General features: G+C 42.3%; 1 protein-coding gene across 7 annotated transcripts in view; it reads left to right on the top strand.

The window, feature by feature from the left end:
* The window catches only part of ZRANB3 (zinc finger RANBP2-type containing 3), a 67,659-nt gene that overhangs the window by 18,336 nt on the left and 33,101 nt on the right, over nt 1-16,222 (top strand). For all 7 annotated transcript variants that reach the window (XR_015057409.1, XR_015057408.1, XR_015057410.1 and 4 more), the window contains 3 exons: nt 324-498; nt 6,504-6,638; nt 15,820-15,939. Coding sequence is in view for 2 of the 7 variants with exons in the window: in XM_085878104.1 (XP_085734230.1) it covers nt 324-498; nt 6,504-6,638; nt 15,820-15,939 (430 nt within the window). In the remaining 5 variants the exon portion in view is untranslated. The remainder of the gene's footprint in view (nt 1-323; nt 499-6,503; nt 6,639-15,819; nt 15,940-16,222) is intronic.

Here is a 16,222-nt window from a genome sequence, read left to right as displayed (position 1 = left end):
GCAACCAGCAGCCACAGGCTCCTTGCAAAATAATAATAACTTGAATCGTGTATTTCAGACTGTTGAATAACTTCTGGGGGTGGGGGTGTTGGTTTCATGACATTCTATTAAGTTTGAACAATGCAAAAAAAATCCTCACATTGGTGAAACTCAATGTTGTTTCGAGTGATCGATTAGTATATTTGTTTGCCCGAGATTGTCATGTATAAATGAAGACGGTGAAATGGCATTTTGTTCGAGAGTCATTTCCTTTGACCAGATGGTGTATTTAAGCTTAGTGCAGTAAAAAGAAGATTTCAATGACTACCACATTTCTGGCTCAGATTTTTTGGGTCAAGGCAGAAGCAATGGGACTGCAGTGGTGCTTCCAACCTAGCAGAGCTTCACGAGCGCTTGAGCGCTATTATGATACGGAGGCTGAAAAAGGAGGTGTTGACGCAACTGCCACCAAAGATACGCCAGCGTGTCCTTTTCGATGTGCCAAAGGAATCCTCAAAGGTGCAAATAAGCCTTTGCTGTTCACCTCGCCATTTATTTTAACACCTCTCTGGCAGGTGTTGTTTGTTTTGATGATTGTTAAGCTTCACTTTTTTGTCATCTACTGTAGTCTCTCGTTAAGGCGATTTTAAATTTACTTTATAATCTCCTCGATTTTGCTTTGTTCCTATTCTTTCATCAAAATTGTTCTGAATGATGAGTCTCAGCAAAAATGTCCTGTAAAGGAACTTTTTCCAGCTTACAAAAAAACCCCAGATGATTACTTGTTGTTTATTTTATTTTAACATATGTATGTATATGGAAGGGCTCTTTCCATGTCTGATGCTCATGTATAAATACCAATTGTAACAAATTATTTGGAACTGCTCCAAAATATTGCTCTGGCTTGCTGAGCTACAGATGTCTTGATGATGTAATGGATTCTATGAATGTGTTCATTGAATTGTAAAAGAATAATTTGCTAAACATTTCAATTAGGTTCTCCTTTGTCAGCCTTGTATTTTCAATTATAGCATTTATTATCACTGTCTGGTGGCACGATGTAGGGATGGGTTGCAAACAAAATCACCACCTTTCATATTGTGACGTCCACGGGACTTGAACAGTCCCGCCAACGTAGAATGAGCCGAAACTATGGAGGCGGTTTATTTATTTATAACCCAAACATGGCGGTTCTAATCGCTCTACCGCAAACGGGACGAGGAAGGTGGCACGAGTCGCTTTTCACTGAGTTGATGATGTTTATTTGTTTTTATTATTAACCAGAAATAACAAGACTCTGCAAGAAGAGGGATCCGGGGCGATTCGACGGGATGGTGTGGGATCGGGCGTGGGGAAAAACACAGACAATTCCAATGAATATACAATTCTCAAACCCTCTAAGGTGCCAAGTACACACACACACACACACACACACACACACACACACACACACACACACACACACACACACACACACACACACACACACACACACACACACACACACACACACACACACACACACACACACACACACACACACACACACACACACACACACACACAACGTAGCTACTTCTGGTGGTCAGGCTGGACCGTGGTGTGGACGCAACTGTCCCTGGATCGGCGTCGGACGAGCTGGCCTTGCTCTCGTCAGGGGGGGCAGGAGAAACCGTGGTGCTGTCGACCTCCTGGTCCTGGCCCAAGTCCGCTCACAGCCGCCAGGGAACCAGTTCTGGCGCCAAATTGCGAGCAGGAGAGGGAGGCAGGTCCGCCCACCGTTCGACCCCGTACTCCGAGTCAGCAGAACCCCAGAGCCAACCAAGGTGAGGCACGAGGCTCAGCAAGGCTCCAAGACACGATGAAGAACATGATCGAATCAGCACAACAACAAGTACGCTTCCCGCGCAACAGCCTCCACACCAAAAAAACCACGATCTTTTTGTCCCGATCTTCTTCCTCTTCCTTTTCGACCCCGAACAGAACCTTTTTATCCTCCTGTCCTCGTCACTTCCAATCGAGCCGTTGTATTGGCCCACCGCCGTCGCCTTCCGCCAATCGTGATCACGGGGCGGAGCCATCCGCAGCCCTGTCCTGTGACGTCACGGCCAGCCTCCAGGGACTACTAAAAGGGGTTTACGCAGACACCCTTACCCTATCCCGTGTCCCTATCTAATTACGTGACAATTATCATTTCCCCCTTGAAGAAATGAACATTTACTAGACAACTTATCACCACTGAATTGCTACTTATTACATTGAGATCCTGGTAAACTCGAACAGCATGGCATACCTAATTAAACATCCTAATTACCCTTTGAATGCATACCCCCCCCTCAAACGTAACAATATAACGCAACTAGAAAGAGCAATCAGAGATTGCAGACCCTCACCAGGGCTTTGTGTGGTGTCTGTGTGGTTCGGTATTATTGTGTAGATTTACGTTTCAATCGTAGTCACGTTCCATAGTTTAGAGACCGAGTCGTGTTCTTATCGTACATACTTTATAGATGCACTCACATTCTTAATACACATACTTCATAGACATACTCGCATTCTAATAGTATGTACCTTAGCAAGGTACTCGGTTATAAAAGTTGACGTTTAATACATGCCACCACTCCCACCAGACAAATGGACAAGGCGAGGATAAAAATGGTATCTTAAAACCGACACAAAGATAGTCACAAAACTTTTATGAGTATCTATCTTCCATTATCGAATGTTTATTTTTTTTTAACTTTAAATACTGTACACTCCTAAAAGTAGTATAACTTAAGCATCACATAGCTTAACAGCAAATTGTCTTGGTCTTTCTTTCTTCTTCTGCCTTCTCTTTCTAAACGAGCTCAGCATTGCTGTGACCACTCTTGGTGGTTTTACCACAAGAATAACCAGAGTTGGTGTCAAAGCCACCCAATGCTCGCCTGTTTATACATTTATAGTTTTTAAAAGACTAGTCTAATAATTAATCTTTTTTATAAAGCATTGCAGTGAAGTCTGATCCAAATAATTTTAAAGCAATATATGTATTTGTATATTGTAATCAGTAACGAGCGCAAGTGAGCACAATATACGCCTGAACAAGAAGGTATATACAGAATTGTGCTATTACATGGAAAACAGCATCGTGGTTGCCATGGCACCCACTTTAGATGACGAACGTATGTCGCGACACACCGTCTCCACAGTCTGTACCTATGTACCAAATATGAAACGTGAAAGTTGAAAACTTTGGGAGTTAGAGTGCGGACAGGAACGGACGGACGACCGGTATCACATAATACGCCCCAGTGTGTGTGTGTGTATGTGTGTATGTGTGTATGTGTGTATGTGTGTATGTGTGTATGTGTGTATATATATCAGGCGTATAAAAAAATAGTGTGGTAGATAAACATTAGAAAGGAAAAAATAACTTGCACCAAAAACTTTAACATTTTGACGCTCACGCCGGGGGTATCGCTATAGCTCTCTGTTCTTAGAACAGGCGAGCTAAAAACATTTTAGAGGTGGAAGATCCATGACCGCAGTGGGTTTTGACAACTTAAAATATTGTTATGTGGAAGAGGGGGATCCATAGTTTGATTGTATTGAGAATAGCTTGGTCTCTGTGATTACATAGGTTCAGTTACTCGTGTTAGCTTTTTTTTTGGCTAGAAGTAAGTTGTCTTGAAAGGAGACTGTAAGCATCCATTATAAAGCAGACAGAGTCAGATTGTGTTCTGTAAAACCTTCGGTATAGGCGAGGGAGGCCCAGTGAAGACTTGTGAGCACAAAAGGCATCAAAAGTACGATGCGCTTTAAATGTGATACCATCGCGTACCGTTTGGCCAGTGCACTGCAAACCATGGTGGCAAGGTCGGCTGTGGAGCCTTGGAGAGGGACGGAAGGGTTTTTATTGGAATTGCCCGACAGGGTGGGACAGCTTGGAAGATGGTATACTCATAGAAGCAGCGGCCAATTATGGGACCCGCCACCCAATGGCAGTCCCAAGTTGATGAGGGCCATGACTGTGCTGAGTGGGTGAGTTGGAGTTGAACCTGAGAGGGAGAGACACCCTTCCCTCTGTTCAGCCACCATCCTCTCCTCTTCTAGCCTCCTCATAGTCTTTGCCATCATTCCCCGAGCTGAATTTCGCCTTGTTCTGCAATCTGTTTTGTGCCTGCCTCAAGCCCTCACTTGCCCCTTTATTGTTCAAATCTGTATTTATCGGTGCCATTTCGGGGGTTTATATTTATTCATTTCTTCAACATAAGATTTCCTTCCAAATGGGTGGGCAATTCCAGCTCACCCCTTGGGAAGGAAATCGATCCATGGACATGCTTCTATCTCACTGGCCATTATTAGCATGGAGTAGACAAACCCCCAAGAGTTGAGTTGGCAAGCCATTCCATGAGGGATTGTACAACCACTCCATTGGTTGGGTTGGGTAACCATTCTGCTACATTAGGACTAATCCTGGTTTGCATTCTTGGTGTGGTAGATTTATTGAAGAGACACTCTTCTAGGAAATTGAAGCCATGCCCAGAGATATAAATATTGTTGCAGAAATACCTTCCAGGGGTTAACGTTGTGTAGTATAACGATAGTTATTTCCAAAGTGTCAGGTCAAATGACCATATTAGTAAATGCGTTTTTTTGTATATAAAGCCACTGTCTCCCTTCCCTGCATGTTTATGTCTAAAACTGCTTCTCCCTTAAACGTTTTAATGTTTTATCCCATTGAAAACTGTCTTATATGACCTTTTTGGGGAAAAGACAGGCCGTGGGAAAGGGTTTTGGCATGGATTCGGTGTAAAGGGCGTGTCCCGCCATGTTCATAGAATTTGCACACAGCCTTGGGCGACATACACCTTGATTGACACCAGAATCACCAATCGCCGCAGGGTTGATGATGCAGAGCTGCATCACAGGGCAGAACGTGGCCCCTAGGGGATAAAAGTGGGGTTGTGAGGAGTTTGACTTCCGGATGGGAGGCTGAGTGTTTGCATTTGTGTGAGTGGCAGGGCATGTGTCTGCCAGGACGACTAGAGTTCTCCCTCCCCACCCCAACTGGCACCTCAATTACCCACCATGACTGGTATGCACTCCTGCATCCCAGACTCTCTGGACAATGTCTGCTCACACACGATCGAGCCATGGCATACGTTCCTCCCCCAGGGCCTGTTTTTCTCTGTCGAGTGCATCGACGGTATTCCTTGTCTTGTCATGCTTCCTGGTCCTTCTGTGGTGTGCCTGAGTCCTTAAGGAAAAGATAACGAAGAATCTACCATTTTTCTGATACCTGGGGTGTGTATCTTTGTAAATACACTGTGTTTATATATGATTTTGCGTCCCTTGTTCTCCCTCCACGTTTGCTTATTAAATGCAAACACGAAGCCACTTTGTCTCTGTGAATGATTGAAGTTCCCTTATCGCAAATGGCTTTAATAATTAATCATCCGTTAAAGGACAGATTGGATTGAGAATGATTCGCGTTTGTGCACAAAGTACCCCACATTCGGTGCGGTAACCGCTTGTACTGCCCTTTGGGTGCCGGGCAGGAGAGAGTACCAGCACATCGCTTAGCTGCCTCAGATGTTTCACCAATGTACGGTAGCATGGAAAACAGGCCTGCGGCACTGCTTGGAGCGTCCGAACCTGTGGACTGGCCTGACCACTTTGTCAGTGGTTGTTCGGATTTGAACCAGGCAACTGAGCTGGCCTGACAACTGGAACAATATTCACTGTTCTTCCATTTCTTGGTATCAAAATCTCCTCCTTCTCCTTCTCTTTCTTCTCCTTCTCCTTCTCCTTCTCCTTCTCCTTCTCCTTCTCCTTCTCCTTCTCCTTCTCCTTCTCCTTCTCCTTCTCCTTCTCCTTCTCCTTCTCCTTCTCCTTCTCCTTCTCCTTCTCCTTCTCCTTCTCCTTCTCCTTCTCCTTCTCCTTCTCCTTCTCCTTCTCCTTCTCCTTCTCCTTCTCCTTCTCCTTCTCCTTCTCCTTCTCCTTCTCCTTCTCCTTCTCCTTCTCCTTCTCCTTCTCCTTCTCCTTCTCCTTCTCCTTCTCCTTCTCCTTCTCCTTCTCCTTCTCCTTCTCCTTCTCCTTCTCCTTCTCCTTCTCCTTCTCCTTCTCCCCGCTCCCGTTAGGGGTCGCCACAGCGGATCATCCGTTATGATCCGCATAATGATTTGGCACAGGTTTTACGCCGGATGCCCTTCCTGACGCAACCCTGGTCACCTCTTACTACACAGGGATATGGTACACCTATTTTAACCGGGACATACACCGGGCCCAGTACACTGGTACTCACTTCACCGACCACGGAAGGATGACAGGCTGAGTCAACCTCCTGGTGTGTATTAATCCAAGCGGCCAACGGGGCTTGAACTCAGGACCTTTTGGATCCCAAGCCGCTACCCTAACCACTACGCCAACACCAGGCTATTTCTTGGTATCAAAATATAGCTTGAAAACAATGTTTTACATGATTTATCTATCTATATTGAGCTGTTTATTGCTGGTGGTCATTTTAAGTTTTGCTGCAGGAACTTGTTGAATCTATAGCAATGTGGCGGAGCATGATGCAACAATTGAGGGAAGGCGATGAATCGATGAAACACTCCTTTGGGAAGGTCTTGGGTCTCATGATGCACTTGTTCCAGCAGACTGCCAGAGCAAAGGTGAGAGGGTTTCGCCTGAGGTGGCTTTTGCATGTTTCATGTCACGTGTGCTTTCTGTAGTCTATACAATACTAAACAAATAAGGCCGAATGGAAAACAATTAGAGAAGTAATGTTTATGAGCTGTCACCTGACTTGACTCAAAATGCCAGATTCAATTTTTCATTTCTTTATTCTGATTCCACATTTTGATACAGTGAATATTTGAAGTGGATTTCCCATTGTTTTCTATTAGTATTATGTCAAAATCTCAATCACATGTAATTATTCCAACAATAGAACCCCTTTTATCGAGACATCCAAATAACAGAACGGAATAACTGGAAAAAATAATGACCAAAACCTTAAAAAGCAGATTTCTCCCGAGGTAACGTTGTACTAATTTAACGCTCTCAGAGGTTGTTTGTGGCATTTTCAAGTCGCTTTTGTCCCTCTAAACTCGTATTCAAAATAATCTCGAATATTGGATGGTTTATTGGGTTTTAGAGCAGTTTGTTGAAAGGCTTTGTCATTGAACAAAGCCGATTCAAACTGAGCCGGGCCGGCTTTCGTGGCTAAATCGGTAAAACATCAGTGGCAACATGTTTGCTGAATACCTTAAGTTTATTAATTCACAATCGCTCTTAAACATGTTATCATGAGGTTTCACACATGGAAAGCACTTCAGTGAACACCCCATCACTGAACTAAGCAGACAGAAAAATATTACCCCAAATGTGAAAGATACAGAACCAGAATTGATTTATCATCCCATCAGTGATGACTGCTGCACCTTTTGCTGCATCAGATTCAACCGTCTCATAACCTGTTGCTTTGACTTTGATTACCCCAAATAATGCATAATTCATCTGTATGACAAAAGGATCTTCATTTTGGAATCATGATATAGAGGTTTCACTGTATTTATGTTTTTGAGTTGATCAAGCTATTATCTTCCTATGCCCTGACGCTTGCCTGGGGTATGTCTTAACTGTAGGTTTTGTTGATCTTCAAATATATGCCTCTTGTATCATCCAGGCTGGCAATGTTTCCTCTTTTATGCTTTGTGAAAAGTCTTAAAGAAAAGTACAGGTGTTGAATGTAGATACTGTTTCAATGAAGTCAAGGAACACAAAAATGTCATTGGGTACTCTTTGCAAAATTGATGATTGTAGACATCCATCCATCCATTGGGACCATACTCCATGCAGAGCGTTGGTGCTGCCTAAGCAGTCTCCTTGGCTATTGGACACAATCCTGGACGGGTCGCCACTCCGACACAGTATACCAGCATGCTGGCACTCATTTTGCCGACCTCGGAAGGATGACAGGCAGAGTCAACCCCACCTGGTATGAATTCAACAGTGGAGTGGGGTTTGAACTCAGGATCAGAGGATTCCAAGCCACCACCCTAACCATTGAGCCAACACCAGGTATATTGTAGACATGCAAGATATGAACCAAGTGTTTTGTTTTTTTTAACAATTAAAAAAAATAAAGGCTTTTTTTCAAGGCTCATATAAAAATTTGCAGATACATTCCATGTTCATGGATTTCAGGAAACGTCAATGCACATTTATGTGAACTATATACAAGTGCATTAGTATGCAATGGACAAATCAACAAAATGTGTTTTGAATCTGAGATACCAGCATAGGACCATGAGCCACTGGTTCAGATGGGAACAATAACAGTGCTTGCCTCCATATTGTCCAACTCGGTTAGAATCTCAAGAAGATGACATTTGATGATGGGCTTTTAATTTTGAGCCCACCAGCTGCTTCTCACTGCCTGCTGTCCTATTTTACTTTCCTGTTTACTGATGTGTGGAAAGATCCAGTCACCAGGAAGCAGCTTGCATTCGCCACCCAACTCTTGGGAATCTTTGGTCACTTTGCATCACCTGCAACCAGTGTCTCCATCCTTAGATGCATCAAAGTCAAGCATAATGTTCACCTGAGGAGAAATGTTTGAAGCCTCTGACCTTCCTGTAAGGTCTGATGGCAGCTGGTCAAGTCTATCATCAGTTCATATTCATATTCTGTCCCTTCCATAGGAAAATATGGAGTCATACTACACACTGCTTATGAAAAAAATGAACGTCTAACTTTTATCTTTGCAGAAAAGCTTAAGGTCTCTAACCCCTCTATTCCCATATCAACCATTCCTCTCATCACAGACTGTTCCTTGTAGCATGTCAACCTGCCTCCCACTAAGGTTAAGAAATAATTAGTTTATCTTGACACTTCCTCTGCAGCTGTACGCAATAGTATTGATGCTCTTACCCTCAAAACCTGTGCTTTGTCCATGTCTTTCCTTATTTAATTCCAGGTTTTTATAAAGTCGTTGCCTAACTTGATCTTGGAATGTTACTCAACATCACCTCATCTACAAGAAAGTTGCCAAGACTGATCTCAGCTACAGACTGTCATCCTTACCCTTAATGTAAACAAAGCAATTGAATATTATTGTTCCAGTCCTCAAATCTTATCTCTTCTCCAATTCTTTGATCTCAGATCTTTCCGCTTCCATTTCAGCTATTCCATCCTGGACATCTTGCTTCCGATAACTCAAAAATGGATGGATCCTCTTGATCTCAAGCAAGAGGTTAGGGCCATCGCTCTGACCTCTCTTGTTCCTTTGAGAAATCGTTGGTGAACAATTCTCTGGCACATTCAAACTGAGCCGGGGCTTTTTTCCCCCAAACTGTCAGGCAGCGGTATTCAGAAAGCTGTCACCTTTGTCTGATGCCATTCTTGAATGGTTATGATTTTCCCCATGAGCGCAGTAATGGGTCACTCCGGATCGTATTCTGTCTTGTATTCTACCACTTAAGGCTAGCATGTTTCAGGGCAGTGTTTGGATCCAATCTTGTACTGTCTTCATTAAGGACCTTCCCTGAAAGAAAAAAGAAAAAAAAACCCTGTACCATTTTTCTAACTCTTCCTTGTGCAGAACAGTCTACCACATATCTGAGTGAGCTTTCAAGTACACTAAACCCTCGTCCAACGCAGGGTTTACGTTCCTGGAAAACGATGCGCTCGATAAAACCGTGTTGCGCAAGCTTAAGATCTTATTGGATAAATGAGGATATTGGATAAATAACGTGGCTACAGAATGTAACATATAGACAAATGTTTTATGTTTTTTTTTTTGCTTTGTTTTGTTTTGTTAAGAAAAACCTCAGAGGGAATACCTCTATGGTGATGATGATGATGATGATTATGATGATGATGATTCCATATGCAGCAAGATAAATGAGGATATTGAATAAATAACGTGGCTGCAGAATGTAACATATAGACAAATGTTTTATATGTTTTTTTTTTTTTTTGCTTTGTTTTGTTTTGTTAAGAAAAACCTCAGAGGGAATACCTCTATGGTGATGATGATGATGATTCCGTATGCAGCAAGATAAATGAGGATATTGAATAAATAACGTGGCTGCAGAATGTAACATATAGACAAATGTTTTATATGTTTTTTTTTTTTTTTTGCTTTGTTTTGTTTTGTAAAGAAAAACCTCAGAGGGAATACCTCTATGGTGATGGTGATGATGATGATGATGATGATGATGATAATGATTCCGTATGCAGCAAGGTACGGTTGCATCATTGCTGGGGGCTGCTGGTTGCATCTGGGAGCACAGCTGTGCCGCTGATGTAGTGCTCCCCGATTCCATCATATTGGTACTCATTTTGCTAGCCTTGGAAGGATGACAGGTTAAGTCAGCCCACCTGATGTTATTTAACAGGACAACATGAGCTCAGACTTAAGACCCTAAGATCTAAAGTCAGCCACCGTAAACAATAAGCCAACACCAAGCTTACTTATACAGTATGTATATATATATATATATATATATATATATATATATATATATATATATATATATATATATATATATATATATATATATATATATATATATATATATGGTGGAGGGCATGTTCACCGGTAATTAAATCACGTGATTAATTAGGTAACCCGGTTAACCCATAGACGGGAGGACCCTCGGTCACGTGGTTGAGTTATTGGCGTTCATAGTCGGTTAGCGACCCGCCGCGTCACAGAATTATCCGTGTGCGACGGCCTGCAATTCCAGGGAGTCTGGTGGGGACCCGAGATAGCTTCCCCCCTGTGGTCTTCTCACCAGACCCCCGGCCCGCACCAAAATATATATATATATATATATATATATATATATATATATATATATATATATATATATATATATATATATATATATATATATATATATATATATATATATATATATATATATTGTTGCGAATTCTCTCCCGCCGGCTTGCATTCTGCCACGTAACTCGAATCGCGGCACGTCGCCCACCGGACGGACAATTCAGTCGTGACCCTCTCGGAGCAACGCCGGAACTCGTCACGGGTGGGTCTTTCGACCTCACCACAATCGTGCCAATCGGCCACCCGCGTTGGATAGAGTTGTTCGCCAAACTCGACCTACCTAAGTACCTACACGGATGGTTAATCGGGCGATCGTACCTCGCTGCAGGTTGACTTCGGACTCAAACTGCTTAAGCGGTTCGTTCCGTACTGCAGAGATAACCGAGCGGAGTTATCGTTGACCTTGACGGTTCAGATTAGTTACCGGGAACTTACACCCACTACCAATCTCTTACGCGATGCAGGATGGAGAGTCAATAAAAAGAAAGGAGACGAAGCAGAGTGGGAACAATTCAACAAGCAAGCATTTTATACACACACGCACACGCACACACACGCACACATATATACAGCCATACAAAAATGCAAAAAAAGCAAATGTAAGAAAAGCAGTTAAAACCGACTATACGCGTACACACGGCAACACTTACACAGTTCTACTTGAAAGACTGCGCCACCACAAGCATTTACGCAAAAAGCAAAGGAAGAAAGCCACCCTCACAGGCAAGGAGGCAGACAGGCCCGTAGACCAAATGTACGTGGATCCTGGAGGATCGGCCAGGTCCACGGGACCGGGGAGGTCTTACCCGCGTCCTCGTGACTCGATGACGGGCAACCCGCAATGTTTGTGCTGCTGCGCCCCAACTCCGTGCCCTGGCGTGGTCGGCGAGTCCTGTCCGGCGTGCTCCGCGCGAGCGGTCCCGTTGGCACCACGTTTCAGGTGGGGGGGGGGCCTCGGCACTATCTCAGCGCGAATGGGGGGGGAATCGTTGATGCTCAGGGAGAGGGGGTATGGCTGGCCGGCCTGGATCTCGCGATGAGTCGAGCGACCCCCACACCGCGACCTCGTCGCCGTCTGCTGTCTTCCCTGCAACTCCTCTGCAACTTCTCTCCAAGCTCGACTCACCCTCTCTCAGTTCCACTCAGCTCTGCCCCGCTCTTCTCCCAACTCACGCTCGCGAGTCGCCTTGCGCTCGTCTCTTTATAGGTCTCAGGAGGAGCCGATATGCAAATATGCGGATCAAAACGCGATTGGAGGTGGGGCCACACCACCCTATGTTCAGCCATTGGTCGGGCAAAAAGGGGCGTGAACCTCCCTTGATCCGCATATTTGCATAAACGGACTTCACATACATGCGCTTGGAGGCAGGGCCAAGCCGCCTTGCATTCGCCCATTGGACGGAGGGGAAGTGGGCATGAAGCATTTTGGATCCGAATTTTCCCCTCGGAAAGGCCGCCATTCGCGCTCGCGGCTCGGTGCGTTTGGCACCAATCGCCGAACGGGCCCGAGACAGCCCGACGTTCAGTGTTCACAAGTGGTGCAGTTGTTGGTTGTGAAGGTGGTGGAGGGTTTTCGGTGGTGGTTTGATGGTTATGGTGTCGTTTGAGAACTGCGGTGAAGCGATGTTTGCGGGATGGAGTTGTGAAGGTAAGGGTAGTGGCTGTTTGCGTTGTTGGCGGCTGAATGGTCGAAAATAATAGAGAAAGAAAAAATGGCTAACTAAAGGATCGCAGCCCAAATGGATCACATAAATTCCCTCTATACAACGGGTGTGGGCTTAACTACACATGGACTTATCGAGATATCTCACCTGAGGACTCTTTATGGTGTAATGTGAATTTCCACGACCGTAACTATATATATATATATATATATATATATATATATATATATATATATATATATATATATATATATATATATATATATATATATATATATATATATATATATATATATATATATATATATATATATATTATATTATATTATATTATATTATATTATATTATATTATATTATATTATATTATATTATAATTATATTTATATTATATTTATATTATATTATATTATATTATATTATATTATATTATATTATATTATTTTATATTTATATTTATATTTATATTTATATTTATATTTATATTTATATTTATATTTATATTTATATTATATATATATATATATATGTAATCAATAGTATTAATGAAATATTTTACCTCACTAAAACAATTCATTATTATTATTATATTAAATGCAATGCAATAGGAACTTGTTTAAATGAAAACCAACCAAACTTAAATAAAAGGTGACGAATGATGGAGTCTAAAGACATTCTCACAAGAGCTGATAAAACAATCAGCCAAATATCCTCTGTTTTACATGATGGAAAAAACCTTCTCAGCACGTTCCACAAAATCATCCTTTACTGAACAAATTCTTGCAAATCTAAGTGGATGAGATGAAAAGACATTGTAATCCATTTTCATTGGTACATTGCTACCTGGAAAGGTGTACAAGACGACAGGGAAACTGAAATCATCTACTTTATGATATACACTTGAACTAAAACCATTCTGTCCAACTCTAATCAACACATCCAGATATAGAGTAACTACGCAATCATTTCCATTCTAGTTTTCAATCAGGCTATCTGGATAAATCTTGTGAAGTTGCCTATCAAATTATAGTTAACCACACAAATGTCATCTAAATAAGGACATGTATGAGATAATATTTTAGCTAATCCATTTTTTTTCCTCCTTCATCAGTTTCTGCATAAATGAAAATAAGAAAAATGTCCGCTCGGCGGGGGCTGCAATTTCCACCCATGGGAATACCCTAAATGTGTTGAAACATGATCCCACAAAAAAACACAAAAGTATGAAATAAAATAAAATTAACAGCACCCTTAAACTTCTGCTTAACAAAACAATGAAAACTTGAGTATTTCTTTTTCGAAAAGAATGTTCCATCAAACCTGACATATAAAAACTTATTTAAAGTGTTAAGAACTTTGTCACTTACTTTGAAGATTGAATCCCTCATGAGTACGAAATCCAAATTTGTACATAAAGTTGAAAAATCAAAAACTTCAACTGACTTGATATTGAATCGGTTCAAATTCTATCTAAAAACTCTGAAGAAGAATGTGTTCCAGAAAGTATTCATACCAGAATTCTTCTCGATTGCTATTTCTTCTCAAACAACCTGAACAGATTCTTCTCAAACAATATTTCCTGAACTGTTCCCTAACAACTTGTCAGCCTGAGTTAGCTATAGCCGATAACTGTTTGGTAGAACACTGCCTGGCACCTGCAATAAACCTATACTTGTACGGGTTCTTATGAAACTCAGGGATTCCGAAAAGCCGAGGAATACAAAGATCCACCTCTTTACACTTAATACTGAAATTATTAATTAAAACTTCCTGATGCTTAGAGATAATATCTTGGAGTGACTTATGTTTAGGGGAGTGGGAGTTTAGGACGGGGAGGGTGGGGAGGGCTCTATGCACAGCACTCTATGCACAGGTATATTTGGCTTCCTTTCCTTCTGCTTCACACCCCAAATTTTAGACAAACACTATGACTAATTGGTCCATCAGCGAAATGACGGGTCCGCTCTGTTAGTCGTAAATATCATCATTTTAAACTTTCCCTGTGCATTGACAAGCCCCAGATATGACCTTCCCATCTGTGTTAAGAAGCAACTAAACCAGATACAGTGTCTCCTTTTGGGAAGTCTACCTGAATGTTGCTAATGACTGCCTCAACTTTCAAATTGAAGATGTCCATTAAATAAATCATCGAGCCTGCCATGTTCACACGAGGTAATCATGCAAGCTTCAAAGTCCATTCACTGACAGGGATGATTGGGGAAGTTGGGTAGAACATGCCCATCCACGGGCCTTGTACAGGCCCACATCATCATTTAATGTTACAATCATTATCTGGTACGTACAAAATATGTTCAACTGCCTCAATGGACCCCGATGCTAGAGGTTTCTGCGCATGCATGCTGAGCATTCTGGGGTGGATTATGTAATTTTGAAAGACCAATATTGGTTCCCCCAATGAAAACCTAGAACCACATTGTTTATTTGGATTTCCCAAGTATTGTGCTATGCATGACATCTTTCTGGTTTGTTTGTTCATATGTTTATATGCCTAGTGTTGGCTGAATGGTTAGGGTGGTGGGCTTAAGATCCTAGGATCCTGAGTTCAAATCTCACTCAGATGTTGAATTAATACCAGGTGGGGTTGACTCTGCCTGTCATCCTTCTGAGGTCTGAAAAATGAGTGCCAGCTTGCTGGCATCCTGTGTCAGAGTGGCAGCCCATCCAGGATTGTGCCCAATAGCCAAGGAGACTGATTAAGCAGCAGCAATGCTCGACACAGAGTATGGTCCCAGTGGATGGATGGTTCACATGTTTGTGGGTTTGTTTGACTTATTTGCATTAATAAACCGCTGGATAGAACGATTTGAATACTGATGATTGAGCTTGGGGTGTGCATGAGAAGATTTCAGGTGATAATTTTTTTCATTGTCCTGTGGTTCAGGGTGGGAAGAGGACCCTAATTTCTCTCTTTGCAATTTGTGTAGTATAGCTCCACCTGGTGGAAGCCAGTATAACAAGCCATAAATCATAAAAAGTGGGGAATTAGCCCATCTGTAAGGAGGGGTTTGGTATTCTCGTCTCTGCTTACAATGAGTATAGCATAGTGCAACATGACAGCAACAAGAGAACATAGGGTGGCACAATAGCTCGGTTGATACTTGGGTTGCTATTATTGATCTCTCTCGTCTGCGTTTTCTCACTGAAGGGGTGAGATGTAAAACAGACCCTCTGATGCAGGATTAGCAGAGGGTGCTACACCGATGAGCATTGCTATCCTTGGGATGGGTTATGAAGACTTGGTTTTGACTGCTTTTCCTACGATTTCCAACTTCGTGCATTGAATGCCAGACCAACTATGCATGAACTTACCTTTCAGGCAGGGGCAGTGAAGGAGTATATAAAGATGCTGCTACAATGCTCAAGCTTCAAGTTGTTGGTGTTTGCTCATCATCTAGTCATGCTGAAAGCTTGCACTGAGGCCGTCGTTGAAAATAAGGTTTGTACTTGTATACATTTTTAAATGAAGGGGCCAGACGTTAAAGTGTTATAACTTGCACTCCATTTAAGAATAGAGGAAACCCCCAATATCGTTGGTTTCTACCGAGCACAGGCAACCAATTTTGTTCCGATTCCGTTATTTCGGGATTTCATTTCGAGCAATCGTGATTTTTGAGCTGAGATGAGTCATCATTTGCATCCTGTGTGTGAACAATTACCTCCCATTATGAGCCTTGTGATGTTTCTCATGCATCGTTTTTAATAAGCCAAAATGTAAAGTG

Source organism: Eptatretus burgeri, chromosome 4 (assembly GCF_056783735.1).
Source record: "Eptatretus burgeri isolate ZD-2024b chromosome 4, Ebu_testis_v1, whole genome shotgun sequence".
NCBI lineage: Eukaryota > Metazoa > Chordata > Myxini > Myxiniformes > Myxinidae > Eptatretus > Eptatretus burgeri.
This window is presented reverse-complemented; position numbering and strand designations above follow the sequence as displayed.